The 19875-nt window shown below is 41.2% G+C and overlaps 1 protein-coding gene across 7 annotated transcripts in view; it reads right to left on the reverse strand.

The window, feature by feature from the left end:
• The window catches only part of LOC110511271 (carboxypeptidase Z), a 36277-nt gene extending 20761 nt beyond the window's left edge, over positions 1–15516 (reverse strand). Inside the window, exons 1-2 of one of the 7 annotated variants that reach the window (XM_090188191.1) lie at positions 15029–15516; positions 9728–9760 (exon numbers count right to left, since the gene is read on the reverse strand). In XM_090188191.1, the coding sequence (XP_090044317.1) occupies positions 9728–9760; positions 15029–15140 (145 nt within the window). In that variant the 5' untranslated portion in view covers positions 15141–15516. The remainder of the gene's footprint in view (positions 1–9727; positions 9761–15028) is intronic. The other 6 variants (XM_090188193.1, XM_090188195.1, XM_090188198.1 and 3 more) reach the window with 6 other exon arrangements.
• Between the last annotated feature and the right edge of the window lie 4359 nt (positions 15517–19875).

Raw genomic sequence — 19875 nt, forward strand, 5'->3', positions numbered from 1 at the left:
ACTCAAGATCTTACAACGCTGTGTCCTACTCCCTTCACAGAACAGCGCAAACCGGCTCTAAACAGAATAGACAGAGGAGTGGGAGGGCCCGGTGCACAACTGAGCAAGAGGACAAGTACATTAGACTGTCTAGTTCGAGAAACAGATACCTCACAGGTCCTCAACTGGCAGCTTCATTACATGGTACACGCAAAACACCCGTTTCAACGTCAACAGTGAAGAGGCGACTCTGTGATGCTGGCCTTCTAGGCAGAGTTCCTCTGTCCAGTCTCAACGTCAACAGTGAAGAGGCGACTCCGGGATGCTGTTCCTCTGTCCAGTCTCAACGTCAACAGTGAAGAGGAGACTCCGGGATGCTGTTCCTCTGTCCAGTCTCAACGTCAACAGTGAAGAGGAGACTCCGGGATGCTGTTCCTCTGTCCAGTCTCAACGTCAACAGTGAAGAGCTGACTCCAGGATGCTGGCCTTCTAGGCAGAGTTCCTCTGTCCAGTCTCAACGTCAACAGTGAAGAGGCGACTCCAGGATGCTGGCCTTCTAGGCAGAGTTCCTCTGTCCAGTCTCAACGTCAACAGTGAAGAGGCGACTCCGGGATGCTGGCCTTCTAGGCAGAGTTCCTGTGTCCAGTCTCAACATCAACAGTGAAGAGCTGACTCCAGGATGCTGGCCTTCTAGGCAGAGTTCCTCTGTCCAGTGTCTGTGTTCTTTTGCCCATCTTAATCTTTTCTTTTTATTGGCCAGTCTGAGATATGGCTTTTTCTTTGCAACTCTGCCTAGAATGTATGTTTTTTAAATAATGTTCTCTGAGCGTTACAAAGTTTTTTTTTTAAATTAACAATACATTTCTTTGTTATGTCTTGACGTGATATCGATATAAGTATATTTTACATCATCCCAGACAGACAGGTGACAGACAGTACAGAACATCCCCCTACAGGGTCCTAACTAATGTTCCTGCCCTCTCTGAGACCACGGAGGTGTTCCAAACGGCATCCTACTCCCTATGGCCCCTGGGCAGAAGCAGTGCACTATATAGTGAACAGTCTGACATTTGGGATGCACACAGACATCTATATACAGGCATCTATATACAGGCTTGTTCCATCCTGCTACATTTGCATGTAAAGGAATTTGAATCTGTTAAATGGTACTGCCAAAAAACAACACACAGAATCTACAGACAATAAACAGAATCTACAGACAATAAACAGAATCTACAGGCAATAAACAGAATCTACAGACAATAAACAGAATCTACAGACAATAAACAGAATCTACAGGCAATAAACAGAATCTACAGGCAATAAACAGAATCTACAGGCAATAAACAGAATCTACAGACAATAAACAGAATCTACAGGCAATAAACAGAACCTACAGACAATAAACAGAACCTACAGACAATAAACAGAACCTACAGACAATAAACAGAACCTACAGACAATAAACAGAATCTACAGACAATAAACATAATCTACAGACAATAAACATAATCTACAGGCAATAAACAGAATCTACAGACAATAAACAGAATCTACAGGCAATAAACAGAATCTACAGACAATAAACAGAATCTACAGACAATAAACAGAACCTACAGACAATAAACAGAACCTACAGACAATAAACAGAACCTACAGACAATAAACAGAATCTACAGACAATAAACATAATCTACAGACAATAAACATAATCTACAGACAATAAACATAATCTACAGACAATAAACAGAATCTACAGACAATAAACAGAACCTACAGACAATAAACAGAACCTACAGACAATAAACAGAACCTACAGACAATAAACAGAACCTACAGACAACAGAATATATATACAATAAACATAATCTACAGACAACAAGCAGAATATATAGACAATAAACATAATCTACAGACAACAGAATATATAGACAACAAACATAATCTACAGACAATAAACAGAATATATAGACAATAAACATAATATACAGACAACAAGCAGAATATATAGACAATAAACATAATCTACAGACAACAGAATATATATACAATAAACATAATCTACAGACAACAGAATATATAGACAACAAACATAATATACAGACAACAAGCAGAATATATAGACAATAAACATAATCTACAGACAACAGAATATATAGACAACAAACATAATCTACAGACAACAGAACCTACAGACAATAAACAGAATCTACAGACAATAAACAGAATCTACAGGCAATAAACAGAACCTACAGACAATAAACAGAATCTACAGGCAATAAACAGAATCTACAGACAATAAACAGAATCTACAGACAATAAACAGAACCTACAGACAATAAACAGAACCTACAGACAATAAACAGAACCTACAGACAATAAACAGAATCTACAGACAATAAACAGAATCTACAGGCAATAAACAGAATCTACAGACAATAAACAGAATCTACAGACAATAAACAGAACCTACAGACAATAAACAGAACCTACAGACAATAAACAGAACCTACAGACAATAAACAGAATCTACAGACAATAAACATAATCTACAGACAATAAACATAATCTACAGACAATAAACAGAATCTACAGACAATAAACAGAATCTACAGACAATAAACAGAACCTACAGACAATAAACAGAACCTACAGACAATAAACAGAACCTACAGACAATAAACAGAACCTACAGACAACAGAATATATATACAATAAACATAATCTACAGACAACAAGCAGAATATATAGACAATAAACATAATCTACAGACAACAGAATATATAGACAACAAACATAATCTACAGACAATAAACAGAATATATAGACAATAAACATAATATACAGACAACAAGCAGAATATATAGACAATAAACATAATCTACAGACAACAGAATATATATACAATAAACATAATCTACAGACAACAGAATATATAGACAACAAACATAATATACAGACAACAAGCAGAATATATAGACAATAAACATAATCTACAGACAACAGAATATATAGACAACAAACATAATCTACAGACAACAGAACCTACAGACAATAAACAGAATCTACAGACAACAAGCAGAATATATAGACAATAAACATAATCTACAGACAACAGAATATATAGACAATAAACATAATCTACAGACAACAGAATATATAGACAATAAACATAATATACAGACAACAGAATATATAGACAATAAACATAATATACAGACAACAGAATATATAGACAATAAACATAATCTACAGACAACAGAACCTACAGACAATAAACAGAATCTACAGACAACAGAATATATAGACAATAAACATAATCTACAGACAACAGAATATATAGACAATAAACATAATCTACAGACAACAGAACCTACAGACAATAAACAGAATCTACAGACAACAGAATATATAGACAATAAACATAATCTACAGACAACAGAACCTACAGACAATAAACATAATCTACAGACAACAGAATATATAGACAATAAACATAATCTACAGACAACAGAATATATAGACAATAAACATAATCTACAGACAACAGAATATATATACAATAAACATAACGATGGACATTATGGCCAAACAGTTATATTTTGGTTTCATCAGACCAGAGGACATTTCTCCAAAAAGTACGATCTTTGTCCCCATTAGAAGTTGCAAACCGAAGTCTGGCTTTTTTTATGGCGGTTTTGGAGCAGTGGCTTCTTCCTTGCTGAGCGGCCTTTCAGGTTATGTCGATATCGAACTCATTTTACTGTGGATATAGATACTTTTGTACCTATTTCCTCCAGCATCTACACATGGTCCTTTACTGTTGTTCTTGGATTGATTTGCACTTTTCGCACCGAAGTACGTTCATCTCTAGTAGACAGAACGCATCTCCTTCCTGAGCGGTATGACGGCTGCGTGGTCCCATGGTGTTTATACTTGCGTACTATTGTTTGTACAGATGAACGTGGTACCTTCAGGCATTTGGAAATTGCTCCCAAGGATGAACCAGACTTGCGGAGGTCTGCAATTGTATTTCTGAGGTCTTGGCTGATTTATTTTGATTTTCCCATGATTTCAAGCAAAGAGGTACTGAGCTTGAAGGTAGGCCTTGAAATACATCCACAGGTACACCTCCAATTGACTCAAAGTATGGCAATTAGCCTATCAGAAGCTTCTAAAGCCACAACATAATTTTCTGAAATTTTCTGTTTAAAGGCTCAGTCAACTTAGTGTATGTAAATGTCTGACCCACTGAAATTGTGATACATTGAATTATAAGTGAAATAGACTGTCTGTAAACAATTGTAGGAAAAATGACTTGTGTCATGCACAAAGTAGATGTCCTAACCGACTTGCCAAGACTATAGTTTGTTAACAAGAAATATGTGGAGTGGTTGAAAAACGAGTTTGAATGACTCCAACCTCAGTGTTTGTAATCTTCCGACTCCAACTGTATATATGATGGGATCCCCTCTGTCTTTTGTCTTTGTTGTACATTGTTTTCCTGTGAGGAATATCTCCTACTATTTCCTGAGTACTTTATATTTTGCACATTGAGTTGGCCCTGTGGCTTTCTAATAATGAAGATATATTTTGAGCACAACAAGTGCATGTGAACTAACGACTTCAACTGTAGCTCTATTGACACAAATGTGGTATGTATACTATAAACACTGTCAGCTACAGTGTGGTATGTACACTATAAACACTGTCAGCTACAGTGTGGTATGTACACTATAAACACTGTCAGCTACAGTGTGGTATGTACACTATAAACACTGTCAGGTACAGTGTGGTATGTACACTATAAACACTGTCAGATCCAGTGTGGTATGTACACTATAAACACTGTCAGATACAGTGTGGTATGTGCACTTTAAACACTGTCAGCTACAGTGTGGTATGTACACTATAAACACTAAGATCCAGTGTGGTATGTATACTATAAACACTAAGATCCAGTGTGGTATGTACACTATAAACACTAAGATCCAGTGTGGTATGTACACTATAAACACTGTCAGCTACAGTGTGGTATGTACACTATAAACACTAAGATCCAGTGTGGTATGTACACTATAAACACTAAGATCCAGTGTGGTATGTACACTATAAACACTGTCAGCTACAGTGTGGTATGTACACTATAAACACTAAGATCCAGTGTGGTATGTACACTATAAACACTAAGATCCAGTGTGGTATGTACACTATAAACACTAAGATACAGTGTGGTATGTACACTATAAACACTAAGATCCAGTGTGGTATGTACACTATAAACACTAAGATACAGTGTGGTATGTACACTATAAACACTGTCAGCTACAGTGTGGTATGTACACTATAAACACTAAGATCCAGTGTGGTATGTACACTATAAACACTGTCAGCTACAGTGTGGTATGTACACTATAAACACTAAGATCCAGTGTGGTATGTACACTATCAACACTGTCAGATACAGTGTGGTATGTACACTATAAACACTGTCAGCTACAGTGTGGTATGTACACTATAAACACTAAGATCCAGTGTGGTATGTACACTATCAACACTGTCAGCTACAGTGTGGTATGTACACTATAAACACTGTCAGATCCAGTGTGGTATGTACACTATGAACACTGTCAGATACAGTGTGGTATGTACACTATGAACACTAAGATCCAGTGTGGTATGTACACTATCAACACTGTCAGCTACAGTGTGGTATGTACACTATAAACACTAAGATCCAGTGTGGTATGTACACTATCAACACTGTCAGCTACAGTGTGGTATGTACACTATAAACACTATCAGATACAGTGTGGTATGTACACTATAAACACTATCAGATACAGTGTGGTATGTACACTATAAACACTAAGATACAGTGTGGTATGTACACTATAAACACTAAGATCCAGTGTGGTATGTACACTATAAACACTGTCAGATCCAGTGTGGTATGTACACTATAAACACTGTCAGCTACAGTGTGGTATGTACACTATAAACACTGTCAGATCCAGTGTGGTATGTTCACTATAAACACTGTCAGCTACAGTGTGGTATGTACACTATAAACACTGTCAGATCCAGTGTGGTATGTACACTATAAACACTGTCAGGTACAGTGTGGTATGTACACTATAAACACTGTCAGCTACAGTGTGGTATGTACACTATAAACACTAAGATCCAGTGTGGTATGTACACTATAAACACTAAGATCCAGTGTGGTATGTACACTATAAACACTAAGATCCAGTGTGGTATGTATACTATAAACACTAAGATCCAGTGTGGTATGTACACTATAAACACTGTCAGCTACAGTGTGGTATGTACACTATAAACACTAAGATCCAGTGTGGTATGTACACTATAAACACTAAGATCCAGTGTGGTATGTACACTATAAACACTAAGATACAGTGTGGTATGTACACTATAAACACTAAGATCCAGTGTGGTATGTACACTATAAACACTAAGATACAGTGTGGTATGTACACTATAAACACTGTCAGATACAGTGTGGTATGTACACTATAAACACTGTCAGCTACAGTGTGGTATGTACACTATAAACACTAAGATCCAGTGTGGTATGTACACTATAAACACTGTCAGCTACAGTGTGGTATGTACACTATAAACACTAATATCCAGTGTGGTATGTACACTATCAACACTGTCAGATACAGTGTGGTATGTACACTATAAACACTGTCAGCTACAGTGTGGTATGTACACTATAAATACTAAGATCCAGTGTGGTATGTACACTATCAACACTGTCAGCTACAGTGTGGTATGTACACTATAAACACTGTCAGATCCAGTGTGGTATGTACACTATGAACACTGTCAGATACAGTGTGGTATGTACACTATAAACACTAAGATCCAGTGTGGTATGTACACTATCAACACTGTCAGCTACAGTGTGGTATGTACACTATAAACACTAAGATCCAGTGTGGTATGTACACTATCAACACTGTCAGCTACAGTGTGGTATGTACACTATAAACACTATCAGATACAGTGTGGTATGTACACTATAAACACTATCAGATACAGTGTGGTATGTACACTATAAACACTAAGATACAGTGTGGTATGTACACTATAAACACTAAGATCCAGTGTGGTATGTACACTATAAACACTAAGATCCAGTATGGTATGTACACTATAAACACTGTCAGATCCAGTGTGGTATGTACACTATAAACACTAAGATCCAGTGTGGTATGTACACTATAAACACTAAGATCCAGTGTGGTATGTACACTATAAACACTGTCAGATCCAGTGTGGTATGTACACTATAAACACTGTCAGCTACAGTGTGGTATGTACACTATAAACACTGTCAGATCCAGTGTGGTATGTTCACTATAAACACTGTTAGCTACAGTGTGGTATGTACACTATAAACACTGTCAGATCCAGTGTGGTATGTACACTATAAACACTGTCAGGTACAGTGTGGTATGTACACTATAAACACTGTCAGCTACAGTGTGGTATGTACACTATAAACACTAAGATCCAGTGTGGTATGTACACTATAAACACTAAGATCCAGTGTGGTATGTACACTATAAACACTAAGATACAGTGTGGTATGTACACTATAAACACTAAGATCCAGTGTGGTATGTACACTATAAACACTGTCAGCTACAGTGTGGTATGTACACTATAAACACTAAGATCCAGTGTGGTATGTACACTATCAACACTGTCAGCTACAGTGTGGTATGTACACTATAAACACTGTCAGATCCAGTGTGGTATGTACACTATGAACACTGTCAGATACAGTGTGGTATGTACACTATAAACACTAAGATCCAGTGTGGTATGTACACTATCAACACTGTCAGCTACAGTGTGGTATGTACACTATAAACACTAAGATCCAGTGTGGTATGTACACTATCAACACTGTCAGCTACAGTGTGGTATGTACACTATAAACACTATCAGATACAGTGTGGTATGTACACTATAAACACTATCAGATACAGTGTGGTATGTACACTATAAACACTAAGATACAGTGTGGTATGTACACTATAAACACTAAGATCCAGTGTGGTATGTACACTATAAACACTAAGATCCAGTGTGGTATGTACACTATAAACACTGTCAGATCCAGTGTGGTATGTACACTATAAACACTAAGATCCAGTGTGGTATGTACACTATAAACACTGTCAGATCCAGTGTGGTATGTACACTATAAACACTGTCAGCTACAGTGTGGTATGTACACTATAAACACTGTCAGCTACAGTGTGGTATGTACACTATAAACACTGTCAGCTACAGTGTGGTATGTACACGATAAACACTGTCAGATCCAGTGTGGTATGTACAATATAAACACTAAGATACAGTGTGGTATGTACACTATAAACACTAAGATACAGTGTGATATGTACACTATAAACACTAAGATCCAGTGTGGTATGTACACTATAAACACTAAGATCCAGTGTGGAATGTACACTATAAACACTGTCAGATAGAGTGTGGTGTGTACACTATAAACACTGTCAGATCCAGTGTGGTATGTACACTATAAACACTGTCAGCTACAGTGTGGTATGTACACTATAAACACTGTCAGATACAGTGTGGTATGTACACTATAAACACTGTCAGCTACAGTGTGGTATGTACACTATAAACACTAAGATCCAGTGTGGTATGTACACTATAAACACTAAGATACAGTATGGTATGTACACTATAAACAATAAGATATAGTGTGGTATGTACACTATAAACACTGTCAGATCCAGTATGGTATGTACACTATCAACACTAAGATACAGTGTGGTATGTACACTATAAACACTAAGATCCAGTGTGGTATATACACTATAAACACTAAGATACAGTGTGGTATGTACACTATAAACACTGTCAGCTACAGTGTGGTATGTACACTATAAACACTAAGATACAGTGTGGTATGTACACGATAAACACTGTCAGCTACAGTGTGGTATGTACACTATAAACACTGTCAGATAGAGTGTGGTATGTACACTATAAACACTGTCAGCTACAGTGTGGTATGTACACTATAAACACTGTCAGATACAGTGTGGTATGTACACGATAAACACTGTCAGCTACAGTGTGGTATGTACAATATAAACACTGTCAGATACAGTGTGGTATGTACACTATAAACACTGTCAGATCCAGTGTGGTATGTACACTATAAACACTGTCAGATCCAGTGTGGTATGTACACTATAAACACTAAGATACAGTGTGGTATGTACACTATAAACACTGTCAGCTACAGTGTGGTATGTACACTATAAACACTAAGATCCAGTGTGGTATGTACACTCTAAACACTGTCAGATCCAGTGTGGTATGTACACTATAAACACTGTCAGATCCAGTGTGGTATGTACACTATAAACACTAAGATCCAGTGTGGTATGTACACTCTAAACACTGTCAGATCCAGTGTGGTATGTACACTATAAACACTGTCAGATCCAGTGTGGTATGTACACTATAAACACTGTCAGCTACAGTGTGGTATGTACACTATAAACACTGTCAGATACAGTGTGGTATGCACACTATAAACACTATGATCCAGTGCACTGCTATACAGTTGACATGGACTATCATACATAAGATATATTTTACAATCCATATTTACATTTAATTTATTTTCTTATAAGAATAAAATAAGTTCAGTTCAACTTACGTTTTTCTACATCTGGACGGTTGTTGCATCTTCCTGCAAAACACAAAACACATCACAATAGAAGTACGTGTAGCCTACTGCGGTGGTTCTCTAACCTCTCCTGGAGAACCCACAGACTCTATGTAACCTACTGCAGTGGTTCTATAACCTCTCCTGGAGAACCCACAGACTCTATGTAACCTACTGCGGTGGTTCTCTAACCTCTCCTGGAGAACCCACAGACTCTATGTAACCTACTGCAGTGGTTCTCTAACCTCTCCTGGAGAACCCACAGACTCTATGTAACCTACTGCGGTGGTTCTCTAACCTCTCCTGGAGAACCCACAGACTCTATGTAACCTACTGCAGTGGTTCTATAACCTCTCCTGGAGAACCCACAGACTCTATGTAACCTACTGCGGTGGTTCTCTAACCTCTCCTGGAGAACCCACAGACTCTATGTAACCTACTGCAGTGGTTCTATAACCTCTCCTGGAGAACCCACAGACTCTATGTAACCTACTGCGGTGGTTCTCTAACCTCTCCTGGAGAACCCACAGACTCTATGTAACCTACTGCAGTGGTTCTCTAACCTCTCCTGGAGAACCCACAGACTCTATGTAACCTACTGCGGTGGTTCTCTAACCTCTCCTGGAGAACCCCCCAGACTCTATGTAACCTACTGCAGTGGTTCTATAACCTCTCCTGGAGAACCCACAGACTCTATGTAACCTACTGCAGTGGTTCTATAACCTCTCCTGGTGAACCCCCAGACTCTATGTAGCCTACTGCAGTGGTTCTCTAACCTCTCCTGGTGAACCCCCAGACTCTATGTAACCTACTGCAGTGGTTCTCTAACCTCTCCTGGTGAACCCACAGACTCTATGTAACCTACTGCAGTGGTTCTCTAACCTCTCCTGGTGAACCCCCAGACTCTATGTAACCTACTGCAGTGGTTCTCTAACCTCTCCTGGTGAACCCACAGACTCTATGTAACCTACTGCAGTGGTTCTCTAACCTCTCCTGGTGAACCCCCAGACTCTATGTAACCTACTGCAGTGGTTCTCTAACCTCTCCTGGTGAACCCACAGACTCTATGTAACCTACTGCGGTGGTTCTCTAACCTCTCCTGGTGAACCCCCAGACTCTATGTAACCTACTGCAGTGGTTATCTAACCTCTCCTGGTGAACCCCCAGACTCTATGTAACCTACTGCAGTGGTTATCTAACCTCTCCTGGTGAACCCCCAGACTCTATGTAACCTACTGCAGTGGTTATCTAACCTCTCCTGGTGAACCCCCAGACTCTATGTAACCTACTGCAGTGGTTCTATAACCTCTCCTGGTGAACCCCCAGACTCTATCTAACCTACTGCAGTGGTTCTCTAACCTCTCCTGGTGAACCCCCAGACTCTATGTAGCCTACTGCAGTGGTTCTCTAACCTCTCCTGGAGAACCCCCAGACTTTATGTAACCTACTGCAGTGGTTCTATAACCTCTCCTGGAGAACCCACAGACTCTATGTAACCTACTGCAGTGGTTCTCTAACCTCTCCTGGAGAACCCACAGACTCTATGTAACCTACTGCAGTGGTTCTCTAACCTCTCCTGGAGAACCCCCAGACTTTATGTAACCTACTGCAGTGGTTCTATAACCTCTCTGGAGAACCCCAGACTCTATGTAACCTACTGCAGTGGTTCTCTAACCTCTCCTGGAGAACCCCCAGACTTTATGTAACCTACTGCAGTGGTTCTCTAACCTCTCCTGGAGAACCCCCAGACTCTATCTAACCTACTGCAGTGGTTCTCTAACCTCTCCTGGAGAACCCCCAGACTCTATGTAACCTACTGCAGTGGTTCTCTAACATCTCCTGGAGAAACCCCAGACTTTATGTAACCTACTGCAGTGGTTATATAACCTCTCCTGGAGAACCCACAGACACTATGTAACCTACTGCATTGGTTCTCTAACCTCTCCTGGAGAACCCCCAGACTCTATGTAACCTACTGCAGTGGTTCTCTAACCTCTTCTGGAGAAACCACAGACTCTACGTAACCTACTGCAGTGGTTCTCTAACCTCTCCTGGAGAACCCCCAGACTCTATGTAACCTACTGCAGTGGTTCTATAACCTCTCCTGGAGAACCCACAGACTCTATGTAACCTACTGCAGTGGTTCTCTAACCTCTCCTGGAGAACCCCCAGACTTTATCTAACCTACTGCAGTCTCTAACCTCTCCTGGAGAACCCACATACTCTATGTAACCTACTGCAGTGGTTATCTAACCTCTCCTGGAGAACCCCCAGACTCTATCTAACCTACTGCAGTGGTTCTCTAACATCTCCTGGAGAACCCCCAGACTCTATGTAACCTACTGCAGTGGTTCTCTAACATCTCCTGGAGAACCCCCAGACTTTATGTAACCTACTGCAGTGGTTCTATAACCTCTCCTGGAGAACCCACAGACTCTATGTAACCTACTGCAGTGGTTCTCTAACCTCTCCTGGAGAACCCCCAGACTTTATGTAACCTACTGCAGTGGTTCTATAACCTCTCCTGGAGAACCCCAGACTCTATGTAACCTACTGCAGTGGTTCTCTAACCTCTCCTGGAGAACCCCCAGACTTTATGTAACCTACTGCAGTGGTTCTCTAACCTCTCCTGGAGAACCCCCAGACCCTATCTAACCTACTGCAGTGGTTCTATAACCTCTCCTGGAGAACCCCCATACTCTATGTAACCTACTGCAGTGGTTATCTAGCCTCTCCTGGAGAACCCCCAGACTTTATGTAACCTACTGCAGTGGTTCTATAACCTCTCCTGGAGAACCCCAGACTCTATGTAACCTACTGCATTGGTTCTATAACCTCTCCTGGAGAATCCCCAGACTTTATGTAACCTACTGCAGTGGTTCTCTAACCTCTCCTGGAGAACCCCCAGACTCTATGTAACCTACTGCAGTGGTTCTATAACCTCTCCTGGAGAACCCCCAGACTCTATGTAACCTACTGCAGTGGTTCTCTAACCTCTCCTGGAGAACCCCCAGACTCTATCTAACCTACTGCAGTGGTTCTATAACCTCTCCTGGAGAACCCCCAGACTCTATGTAACCTACTGCAGTGGTTCTCTAGCCTCTCCTGGAGAACACCCAGACTCTATGTAACCTACTGCAGTGGTTCTCTAACCTTTCCTGGAGAACCCCCAGACTCTATGTGACCTACTGCAGTGGTTCTCTAACCTCTGCTGGAGAACCCCCAGACTCTATGTAACCTACTGCAGTGGTTCTATAACCTCTCCTGGAGAATCCCCCAGACTCTATGTGACCTACTGCAGTGGTTCTCTAACCTCTGCTTGAGAACCCCCAGACTCTCACCATCCTCCTCCCTCTCCTGGGGGGCAAAATGCATTTGTGTCCTCTACCCGTGAGGTTTTCAACTGTTCCATATATTTTTTTATATTTTTATAATTGCCCTGGCAGTGCTCAGTGGTACATTCAATCGTTTGTGGATCTTCTTGATCTTCTCAGTATATGTGCACCTGTTGTGAAAGGCCCCAGAGTCTGCAAAACCACTAAGCAAGGGGCACCACCAAGCAGAAACTTTGAACATCCCACGGAGCACCATTAAATCTATTATTATTATTTTTATTTAAATGGCACCATAACAAACCTGCCAAGAGAACCTGCCCAAAACTCATCTCTTTCTTGGACCAAGAAAGTAGGGCATTAATCAGAGAGGCAACAAAGAGACCAAAGATAATCCTGAAGTATCTGCAAAGCTCCACATCAGAGATTGTAGTATCTGTCCATTTGGACCACTTTAAGCCGTACACTACACAAAGCTGGGCTTTACGGAAGAGTAGACAGAAAAAAGCCACTGCTTAAAGAAAAAAAATAAGCAAACATGTTTGGTGTTCGCCAAACAGGCATGTGGGAGACTCCCCAAACATATGGAAGAAGGTACTCTGGTCAGATGAGACCAGAATTGAGCTATTTGGCCATCTAAGAAAACACTACGTCTGGCGCAAACCCAACACCTCTCATCACCCCGAGAATACTATCCCCACAGTGATGCATGGTGGTGGCAACAGCATCATGCTGTGGGGATGTTTTTCATCGGCAGGGACTGGGAAACTGGTCAGAATTGAATGAATGATGGATGGCGCTAAATCCAAGGAAATTCTTGACGGAAACCTGTTTCAGTCTTCCAGAGATTTGAGACTGGGAAGGAGGTTCACCTTCCAGCAGGACAATGACCCTAAGCATACTACTAAATCAACTCTCTAGTGGTTTAAGGGGAAACATTTAAATGTCTTGGAATGGCCTAGTCAAAGCCCAGATCTCAATCCAATTGAGAATCTGTGATATGTGTTAAAGATTGCTGTGCACCAGCGAAACCCATCCAACTTGAAGGAGCTGGAGCAGTTTTGCCTTGAAGAATGGGCAAAAATCCCAGTGGCTAGATGTGCCAAGCTTATAGAGACATACCCCAAGAGACTTGCAGCTGTAATTGCTGCAAAACGTGGCTCTACAAAGTACTGACTTTGGGAGGGTGAATAGTTATGCACGCTAAATTTCTGTTTTTTGTCTTATTTCTTGTTTGTTTCCCAATAAGAAAAAAAATGTTGCATCTTCAAAGCGGTAGGTATGTTGTGTAAATCAAATTATATATTACCCCCCCCCTAAAAACTATTTTAATTCCAGGTTGTGAAGGCAACAAAATAGGAAAAATGCCAAGGGTGTGAATACTTTCGCTTGCCACTGTAGAACGTCAGACACCAGCACAGACGAAGAATCAACATCTGTGATGACATTTACTTTGACATTTTTTCTACAATTATATTGCACTTATAAACGGATACTGTGGTTTGGACTTAACATTTTTAGTAACCTGACTTGAAATACTAGTTACCTGACTTGAAATACTACTAACCTGACTTGAAATACTATTAACATGACTTGAAATACCATTAACTTGACTTGAAATACTAGTAACCTGACTTGAAATACTATTAACCTGACTTGAAATACTCATACTGAGTTTGAGTAAATGTTATATTTTTAAAGGGACAGTGCACCTTAACGTTTCTATACAGAAACCCAGCCTAAAAACCCCAAGCAGCCATGCAGATGTAGAAGCACGGAGTAGAGTGATGGATGGACCGCTAGGCTGTAGCAAACAAACACTATACGCTTTTATAAAATCACATGGGGGGAAAAAAAGACAAGACAATCGTCTCAGAAACGACCTCGTAACTTACTTCAATAGCTCCGTGATGCGTAACCAGCCATGAGGATGATGAATGAATACAATGTGGTACTTTACCCGAATTGTCGTCTCCAGGCTGGCAGAACCGTTGAGGGGCACACCAGCATATCGACAGGACACAGAAGAGGGTAAAAACGGTTAAGGACGTCTTATATTCCGTTGTGTCCATAGTGATGTGGCAGGCTTGGTACGGCGCTATAAACTCTGTAATTACACTACACTACCTCCCACAGATCCAATTCCTCGGTCTCTCTCTCCTACCTCCCACAGATTAAATTCTTCAGTCTCTCTCTCCTACCTTCCACAGATGAAAAAGTTCTCTCTAGTCTACCTTCCACAGATGAAAATGTTTTTTTCTCTCTCTGTCTCTCTCTCTCTCCTACCTCACAGTTGAAAACGTTTTCTTCTTTCTCTCTCTCCCCCTCTCTCTCTCTCTCCACCTCTCTGTCTCTCTCTCTCTCCTACCCCACAGTTGAAAAACGTTTTCTCCTCTCCCTGTCTGTCTCCCTGAACCCCCACAGCCAGGAAAATCAGGAGAATACTCTTCCAGTAGATCATATTACAGAAGACATCCAGGGTGTGTGTGTGTGTGTGTGTGTGTGTGTGTGTGTGTGTGTGTGTGTGTGTGTGTGTGTGTGTGTGTGTGTGTGTGTGTGTGTGTGTGTGTGTGTGTGTGTGTGTGTTGGCGGGAAGACAAAAGAGGAACATGTCCTACCGTGTGTGTTGAACGGGTGGATTTAATGTAAAGACCTCTTGGTTTATAGTTTGTGGCGTCAGAGAGAAGAGTCTCTTATTACTGGAAGCTGTCTGAGGAATTTCAGGTCTGTGTTTGTGTGTGTGTGTGCATGGTGTGTACGTGTGTGTCTCAAGAGTCTTGGCAGTGTATTTAGTCCCAGAGAGGTTGTCCAGGAGACAGCGGAACTAAAAATGGAAAGCCACAATGACAGTCTGTCTCTGCATCCCCCAATGACACTACCAGCCAGGTTAAATAAAATATGAAATAAAAACAAACTTTTAGCCTCTTCATTTTCATGTTACTTACAACCTCATGCTAATCGCATTAGCCTACGTTAGCTCAACCTCATGCTAATCGCATGTGCACTACTTTAGACCACAGGGCCCATAGGGAATAGGGTGCACTACTTTAGAACACAGAGCCCATAGGGAATAGGGCGCACTACTTTAGACCACAGGGCCCATAGGGAATAGGGCGCACTACTTTAGACCACAGGGCCCATAGGGAATAGGGTGCACTACTTTTGACCAGGGCCCATAGGGAATAGGGTGCACTACTTTTGACCAGGGCCCATAGAGAATAGGGTGCACTACTTTTGACCACAGGGCAATAGGAAATAGGGTGCACTACTTTAGACCACAGGGCCCATAGAGAATAGGGTGCACTACTTTAGACCACAGGGCCCATAGAGAATAGGGTTTAGTGTTCCATTTGGGATGCAGATTTAGTCGTAACAAAATAACATTTAATTATCTGACATTTTTACAGTTAATAAATAACTTACTGAAACAATTTTAGAATCATGTCTTTAAAGTTCACTTTGACTTCAAACACACAAACTCACTGTCAATACAACTCAATGTAAAACTAGTGTCCATTGAAAACATCTCTGAAGACCCTCTATAAAACAGGCTAGTGAAAACATCTCTGAAGACCCTCTGTAAAACAGGCTAGTGAAAAAATCTCTGAAGACCCTCTATAAAACAGGCTACTGAAAACATCTCTGAAGACCCTCTATAAAACAGGCTACTGAAAACATCTCTGAAGACCCTCTATAAAACAGGCTACTGAAAACATCTCTGAAGACCCTCTATATAACAGGCTAGTGAAAACATCTCTGAAGACCCTCTATAAAACAGGCTACTGAAAACATCTCTGAAGACCCTCTATAAAACAGGCTACTGAAAACATCTCTGAAGACCCTCTATATAACAGGCTACTGAAAACATCTCTGAAGACCCTCTATAAAACAGGCTAGTGAACACATCTCTGAAGACCCTCTATAAAACAGGCTAGTGAAAACATCTCTGAAGACCATCTATAAAACAGGCTAGTGAAAACATCTCTGAAGACCCTCTATAAAACAGGCTACTGAAAACATCTCTGAAAACCCTCTCCTCTATAAAACAGGCTACTGAAAACATCTCTGAAGACCCTCTGTAAAACAGGCTAGTGAAAACATCTCTGAAGACCCTCTATAAAACAGGCTAGTGAAAACATCTCTAAAGACCCTCTATAAAACAAGCTAGTGAAAACATCTCTGAAGACCCTCTATAAAACAGGCTACTGAAAACATCTCTGAAGACCCTCTATTAAACAGGCTAGTGAAAACATCTCTGAAGACCCTCTATAAAACAGGCTAGTGAAAACAGAGCCATTGTTGCCAGGAATGTGAGGTATGTGACTCAGGGAGCCTTCTGAGGTATGGAGGGATACCTTAAGGACACATACAAAAACACACACACACACACTGAGCACACACACACACACACACACACACACACAAAGACACACACACACAGAACTCCGTGTCGGTGCGCACAATCCCTCCACCGTGGGGGAAAACACAGGGGACTTCAGACTGTAGAAACAGCCTCAGACTGTAGAAACAGGATCAGACTGTAGAAACAGGCTCAGACTGTAGAAACAAGGTCAGACTGTAGAAACAGGCTCAGACTGTAGAAACAGGATCAGACTGTAGAAACAGGATCAGACTGTAGAAACAGGGTCAGACTGTAGAAACAGGGTCAGACTGTAGAAACAGCCTCCATGTCACTTTATGTTAGCAGCTCACACTACTACTGGGTTACAATTGGACTGTAAGGCTGGTATGAATGTCCTGCTTAATGTACTGTAAGGCTGGTATGAACGTCCTGCTTAATGTACTGTAAGGCTGGTATGAATGTCCTGCTTAATGTACTGTAAGGCTGGTATGAATGTCCTGCTTAATGTACTGTAAGGCTGGTATGAATGTCCTGCTTAATGTAGTGTAAGGCTGGTATGAATGTCCTGCTTAATGTACTGTAAGGCTGGTATGAATGTCCTGCTTAATGTACTGTAAGGCTGGTATGAATGTCCTGCTTAATGTACTGTAAGGCTGGTATGAACGTCCTGCTTAATGTAATGTAAGGCTGGTATGAACGTCCTGCTTAATGTAGTGTAAGGCTGGTATGAATGTCCTGCTTAATGTAGTGTAAGGCTGGTATGAATGTCCTGCTTAATGTACTGTAAGGCTGGTATGAATGTCCTGCTTAATGTACTGTAAGGCTGGTATGAACGTCCTGCTTAATGTAATGTAAGGCTGGTATGAACGTCCTGCTTAATGCAGTGTAAGGCTGGTATGAATGTCCTGCTTAATGTAGTGTAAGGCTGGTATGAATGTCCTGCTTAATGTACTGTAAGGCTGGTATGAATGTCCTGCTTAATGTAGTGTAAGGCTGGTATGAATGTCCTGCTTAATGTAGTGTAAGGCTGGTATGAACGTCCTGCTTAATGTACTGTAAGGCTGGTATGAGCGTCCTGCTTAATGTAGTGTAAGGCTGGTATGAATGTCCTGCTTAATGTACTGTAAGGCTGGTATGAAAAGTCCTGCTTAATGTACTGTAAGGCTGGTATGAACGTCCTGCTTAATGTAGTGTAAGGCTGGTATGAATGTCCTGCTTGTTACGTATGTGACTGTAGGTGGAGGTAAAGAGGTATGTGACTGTAGGTGGAGGTAAAGAGGTATGTGACTGTAGGTGGAGGTAAAGAGGTATGTGACTGTAGGTGGAGGTATGTGACTGTAGGTGGAGGTAAAGAGGTATGTGACTGTAGGTGGAGGTAAAGAGGTATGTGACTGTAGGTGGAGGTAAAGAGGTATGTGACTGTAGGTGGAGGTATGTGACTGTAGGTGGAAGTAAAGAGGTATGTGACTGTAGGTGGAGGTAAAGAGGTATGTGACTGTAGTTGGAGGTATGTGACTGTAGGTGGAGGTATAGAGGAATGGGACTGTAGGTGGAGGTAAAGAGGTATGTGACTGTAGGTGGAGGTATAGAGGAATGGGACTTTAGGTGGAGGTATGTGAATGTAGGTGGAGGTAAAGAGGTATGGGACTGTAGGTGGAGGTATGTGAATGTAGGTGGAGGTAAAGAGGTATGTGACTGTAGGTGGAGGTATGTGACTGTAGGTGGAGGTAAAGAGGTATGTGACTGTAGGTGGAGGTAAAGAGGTATGGGACTGTAGGTGGAGGTACAGAGGTATGGGACTGTAGGTGGAGGTATAGAGGTATGTGACTGTAGGTGGAGGTAAAGAGGTATGAGACTGTAGGTGGAGGTAAAGAGGTATGTGACTGTAGGTGGAGGTAAAGAGGTATGTGACTGTAGGTGGAGGTAAAGAGGTATGTGACTGTAGGTGGAGGTAAAGAGGTATGGGACTGTAGGTGGAGGTAAAGAGGTATGGGACTGTAGGTGGAGGTAAAGAGGTATGTGACTGTAGGTGGAGGTAAAGAGGTATGTGACTGTAGGTGGAGGTAAAGAGGTATGTGACTGTAGGTGGAGGTAAAGAGGTATGTGACTGTAGGTGGAGGTAAAGAGGTATGTGACTGTAGGTGGAGGTAAAGAGGTATGTGACTGTAGGTGGAGGTAAAGAGGTATGGGACTGTAGGTGGAGGTAAAGAGGTATGTGACTGTAGGTGGAAGTAAAGAGGAATGGGACTGTAGGTGGAGGTAAAGAGGTATGTGACTGTAGGTGGAGGTATAGAGGAATGGGACTTTAGGTGGAGGTAAAGAGGTATGTGACTGTAGGTGGAGGTATGTGACTGTAGGTGGAGGTATGTGACTGTAGGTGGAGGTAGAGAGGTATGTGACTGTAGGTGGAGGTAAAGAGGTATGTGACTGTAGGTGGAGGTATA

Source organism: Oncorhynchus mykiss, chromosome 10 (assembly GCF_057628025.1).
Source record: "Oncorhynchus mykiss isolate SJ-2025 chromosome 10, ASM5762802v1, whole genome shotgun sequence".
In the NCBI taxonomy this organism is placed as follows: Eukaryota; Metazoa; Chordata; class Actinopteri; order Salmoniformes; family Salmonidae; genus Oncorhynchus; species Oncorhynchus mykiss.